The sequence below is a fragment of the Erinaceus europaeus genome, chromosome X (genome assembly GCF_950295315.1).
Source record: "Erinaceus europaeus chromosome X, mEriEur2.1, whole genome shotgun sequence".
NCBI lineage: Eukaryota > Metazoa > Chordata > Mammalia > Eulipotyphla > Erinaceidae > Erinaceus > Erinaceus europaeus.
The window spans coordinates 63,962,890-63,968,567 of NC_080185.1; the positions used below are offsets into that span (position 1 = coordinate 63,962,890).

Genomic DNA, 5,678 nt, shown 5'->3' on the forward strand with positions numbered 1-5,678 from the left:
CATACTTCCAGAGGGATAAGGAATAGGAAAGCTTTCAATAGAGGGGATGGGATGTGAAACTCTGGTGGTGGGAAATGTGTGGTCTTGTACCCCTCTTATCCGACAGTCTTTTCGACCATTATTAATATAAAATTATTATTAATAAAATATTGTAAAAATAGTGTCTCTAAAGACTTCTCTGAACTTACTTAAAACTCTTTGGTTCATTTATATAAAGGTTCATTCTCTCTGAAAGTGAGCATTTTCCCAAATGTGAATTTTAGCATATATTCATATGTGGTTTTGTTCATCCAGCAAGACCAAATTACATCCCAACCCACAAAAACTTTATCTTTATGACTTTTTTTCCCTCTTCATCACTATCTTAAACCACAGAAAAACTCTTAATTTCTCTGGCAGCTCTACAAGGCAGCTTTGTAACTGAGCATAAGTAAAAAAAAAAAAAGAAGGTTAAAAATTACACCTTGATTGAGGGGTTTTGCTTGCCCTAGTCTTGGGTTTCTTTTGCTACTGTTGAGATTTTTCAGTTGGATACTTCTTGCTATGGGTGGCTATTCTGCATACTATAGTATGTTTACCAAATCCCTAGCCCATACACATTGCCATTCCTTTATCTGTGAAAACAAAAACTGTCTCCAGACAGCTAAATGTCCTTTGAGTAGGGGGACACATATTGTCACCAGCTGAGTAATAATCCATGAGAATCTAATTAGTTATTTGACATGCAAACTCCATACAGGGTAAACTAATGGAATCTTTCATAATGACTGGTGATTCAAAAGATGAGTAGGAGAGGAAGAAAGGAGTTCATACAAAACTTTCTGAAGTCTGAAAGATGGTTTACTTCACATACCAGTTCCTTTTTTTAAATTTTTATTTATAAAAAGGAAACACTGGGGTGCTGCTTGTGTGCTGGTTTGGTGCGGACCTGGTACCTCTTTTGTGAAGGGGCAAGTGAGGAGACCCCGGCGTTCGCCATGGCCAATGAAAAGCCCAAGGAAGGAGTCAAGACTGAGAACAACGACCATATTAATCTGAAGGTGGCGGGTCAGGATGGTTCGGTGGTGCAGTTTAAGATTAAGAGGCATATACCACTTAGTAAACTAATGAAAGCCTATTGTGAACGACAGGGATTGTCAATGAGGCAGATCAGATTCCGATTTGACGGGCAGCCAATCAATGAAACAGATACACCTGCACAGTTGGAAATGGAGGATGAAGATACAATTGATGTGTTCCAGCAGCAGACAGGAGGTGTCTACTGTCGTATGCTTTAAAATTGTCGTATGCTTTACATTGGCTTGTTCTAGCCCTCCCCCGCCAAGAGAATTGGATCAGTCCTATTAATTTCGCGGGCCTGCTTGGCTCCGCCCCAAGGAACCCCGGGAGAGGGTTCCTGAGTCCGAGAGTTCGACAGTGCCAGAGTGGAAGGGTTCCTGAGTTCCTGAGTTCAAGAGTTTCAGAGTTACAGAGTAAGAGAGAGTTCCACAGTGGAAGAGTTTCAGAGGGTTCCCGAGTACGAGTTCGAGAGTTCCTGAGTTCCAGTACGAGAGTTCCAGAGTGCCAGAGTTGGAGAGTTCCTGAGTTCCTGAGTTCGAGAGTTTCAGGGTTACAGAGTAAGAGAGAGTTCCAGTGTCCCAGAGTTTCAGAGGGCTCTCAAGTACAAGAGTTCCAGAGTGCCAGAGTTGGAGAGTTCCTGAGTTCCAGAGTAAGAGAGAGAGTGCTTGCGCCGCTGCAAAGAGACAGCAGAGTTCTGTTTGGTGATTAGTTTGTCTTAGTTTGTGAATCGTTGTTCCTGAATAAAGAAATACAGCTTCCCTGCCCAGCCGTTGTCTCCGCGTCTCTGTTACCCGCCCATGAAGCTACCTGCCCGGCAAGAGCCTCCGAAAATTTTAACAACAGTCTACTAAAAAGGGAGCCTGCTTCTTTACTCCAGAACTCTGTTCCTCCAGACCAAGAAGACATTCTCAATTAGAAAACCGCAATTTGGTTCCACCACATCCTGACTACTACAGTATAGTTTTTCTCTATTCTTTCATTTTCCCCTTCCCCATTCCTTTATTGTACATAAAGTAAGTGGTGTATGTGCACAAGCATATTGCATTTTTTTAACTCAATGGCCAATGGTATGTTTTGATTGACATCAAATGGAGATGGGATGGGGAAAATATTGGTTCTGTGAAAATACCCCCTTTCTCCATTAGTGGCATGCTCATTCAGCTCTTATCTTTATATTCCAGTAAGTTATTTTACTCTCAATGTTTAACAAAAAGAACAACATAAAAATTCTTGCATACCTTGTTTGATTGAAGAATCTTAATGTTTTTCATTTATCATTGTAAAACCAAGGACAATTTTATAACTTTTTTGTACGTAGCTGTTACATGTAGGGCAATCTGTCTTTAAGTAGGGGTAAATTACTCTAAAAGAAATGAATCCTAGATAGTTTTCCCTTCAAGTCAAGCGTCTTGTTGTTTAAATAAACTTTTTGTTTAAAATGAAAAAAAAAGGAAACACTGACAAAAAACATAGGATAAGAGGGGTACAACTCCATATAGTTTCCACCACCAGAACTCCATATCCCATCCCCTCTCTTGATAGCTTTCCTAGTCATTAACCCTCTGGGAGTATGGACCCAAGGACATTGTAGGATGCAAGCCTCACATAACCCTATTACTACACCTAAATATCCCTCCCTTTTTCCTCCTCTCTCTCTGAGTCTTGATGGAGCTGGAGTTCAGAGTTCTCTTATCCTCTACCTCCTATCACTTCTCCCTCACTGTGAGTATGGATAAAATTATTTTTAGGGTGCAGAAAGTAGAGGTTCTGGCTTCTCTGCTGGACATGGGCATTGGTAGGTTGACCCAGCCTTTTTCTGTCTTTCCCTCGTGGGGTGGGGCTCTGAAGAGATGAGCTTCCAGGACACATTGGTGAGGTCGTCTGCCCAGAGAAATCAGGATGGAATCATGATAGAATTTGCAACTTGCTGTCTGGAAGGTGGCATGATATAAAGTAAGACAAAGTGGTTAATGAATAAGAACCAAAATGTAGGAACAGAGCATATGAGATTAGAGATCTTAGGGTAGAAAACAAGCTAGAGAGTACATTTTAGGCATGTTTCTAGGGGTCTACAACTATGGTAGTTTTTGCTTGAGTTTGATAGCTAGCATGAAGTTGGATAAAAATATTGTTTGAAAAAATGGTGTCAGAGTAGAGACAAGGGTTAGAAAGTTGGATTAGGACAAAGAGTAACTCCCATTCTTGAAAAAAAAAATCTATGAATAAAATTGTCTACCCCCCCATTCACCCAACTCAGGGCATATACATTCATATTTAGCATAAGAGCCTGTGCAACCTCTAAGTCCCTACTGGTCTGAGCTCGCAGCTCATGTTCACATCTGGGAATATTGCTGGCTACAGTCATTTCAGGACTAGTCTTCCTTGAGTGCCAGGGCAGGATACCCTAGCCTCCCTTGGGAGACTGAGGTAGTCCCTACCATCACTGCTTATGGGAGGGCAAGGTCCTGGAAAAGCCCAGAAGAGGGCTTATAATGATGTTCTTGATGCAAGTGACCAGTGGCTCATCCTGTCACTCTCTATTCTTTTGTCTCACTTTTTCCCCCAGCAACTCATCACTATCATATATTGTGTTATGCATGTGACCTATTTACCTCTAGGTTACTCTCAGATATTTACAATAGTTTAATTAGAAGGCATTAAAAACAACCACTTAATCAAAATTTCCATTATAGGAAGGAACTAGAGGTGATTATGCTAAGTGAATAAGTACAGAGGTGAAGGACAACTAACTACTTAATGGTTTTGCTGATATGTGAGCTAAAGCCAAAGAACTTTCAAAAAATGGTAATCAAATTCTCTTAGACTTTGTGAGAACTATAGGAGTTATCAGGGTTGGGGAACACAGGACATTGGTGAATGGTATGGGATTGTACCATATGTGAGTGTAGGATTATCCTTGAAATGTTCTATTTTTTATAACTGTTTTAAAATCTTCTAATTTTTAAAAACACTGTAAAATCACTAAATAAAATGAAAAATTAAATTTCACATTCAATATATTTTCTGAAGATTTATTATTTATTTATGAGAGAGAGAGAGAGAAACAGGTCCATTCTAGCATAAGCAGTGTTGGTATTGGTATTAAATTTAGGGTCTCACATGATACCCACTGGACCACCTGTCTAGCTGCTCAATTTTAATTTAAAGATTCTTCTTCACTAGTCTCCAACCTCTTGTGCAACTTATCTGAATATCCCTTAGATGTTCAGTGAAAAAACAGGACTAATTCTATTTATTAATTTTTTGTTGTTGATGATTTTTTTATCATTTAATATTCAGCTTTAATTTTCTTTCTTTTTCTTTCTTTTTTTTATTTAAGAAAGGAGACATTAACAAAACCACAGAATAAGAGGGGTAAAATTCCACACAATTCCCATAACCCGATCTCCATATCCCATCCCCTCTCCTGATAGCCTTCCCATTCTCTATCTCTCTGGGAGTATGGATCCATGGTCATTGTGGGTTGCAGAGGGTGGAAGGTCTGGCTTCTGTAATTGCTTCCCTGCTGAACATGGGCGTTGACTGGTCAGTCCATACTCCCAGTCTGTCTCTCTCTTTCTCTAGTAGGGTGAGCCCCTGAGGAAGTGGAGATCTAGTACACATTGATGGGGTCATCTGTCCAGGGAAGTCTGGTCAGCATCTTCCTGGCATCTGGAACCTGGTGGCTGAAAAGAGAGTTAGCATACAAAGCCAAACAAATTGTTGATTTTTTTTTAACCAGATCACTGATCAACTCTGGTTTATCGTGGGGGTGGGCGAGGGGGTGTTGAACCTGGGACTTCAGAGCCTCAGGCTTGAGAGTCTCTTTGCATAACCATTATGCTATCTATCCCCCACCCCTTTGCTTAATTGTCTTTCCTACTTGATTCAGACTAGTAGGGCATGAGTTAAAGTGGGATTTGTAGGGAGAGGGAAATTTTAAAGAGATAGTTAGAAACTTGACTAGTGCTGCTGTAATATGACTGATCTGATTAAAAATATCCACTGTTAGGTAGATGCCTCACAAATTCTGCCTTTTCTTGGAATGTGCTTTTGTGGCTTCTTCCTAAGTCCCTTTAATTCTTTATATTTCTTGTGGGGACACTTGCCTGCACCATTTCCAGATGGGAACAACTATACACTGACTGTCATCCCTCTTGATTCTTGCTCATATAACTTTCTTCTTATGACTTTTTCTTTCCCCTGTAGTTTTCCAGTTATACTTAGAGGACCCTGACCCATGGAATACTGGTAACCTTGGAACTCCACACCTATTTCATTGTCCCACTTTTATCAGTGGCTTCAACCAACCTTTTGTCTTCAGGCTTCTTCAGATGAAAGTCAAGTGCAAGATTTTAACATTAGCAGGTATCACAGAAAACATGAGGTTTTCCCATAGTAGATAAGCTTCAGAAGCAATATAGGCCTAATACTTTCATAGTACAGTAAGTCTGTACACTAGAAGATTCCATCTCCACTCTTGAGAGACTAAATTGGAGCCATTTTACTTGCCTTGAACACAAGAACCAAAGCATTTTCCACTCCTATGAATTCCCTTCAAAAATGTCTTCTTACAATTAATTTCTAGTGTTCTTCCATACAGACTGGAGTTGAATGGA

At 40.1% G+C, this 5,678-nt stretch overlaps 1 protein-coding gene across 1 annotated transcript; it reads left to right on the top strand.

The window, feature by feature from the left end:
- Window positions 1-903: 903 nt before the first annotated feature.
- LOC103126604 (small ubiquitin-related modifier 2-like) lies at window positions 904-5,465 on the top strand. The gene is made up of 2 exons (XM_060182662.1): window positions 904-1,266; window positions 5,269-5,465. The coding sequence occupies exons 1-2, from the start codon at window positions 978-980 to the stop codon at window positions 5,463-5,465; spliced, it is 486 nt and encodes a 161-aa protein (XP_060038645.1). The 5' UTR covers window positions 904-977.
- The last annotated feature ends 213 nt before the right edge of the window (window positions 5,466-5,678 follow it).

Coding starts and splice junctions, on each gene's coding strand:
- LOC103126604 (XM_060182662.1), top strand. CDS start 978: ATGGCCAATGAAAAGCCCAAGGAAGGAGTCAAGACTGAGAACAACGAC. Junction 1,267..5,268: donor GACAGGAGGTGTCTACTGTC/GTATGCTTTAAA, acceptor TTTCCCCTGTAG/TTTTCCAGTTATACTTAGAG.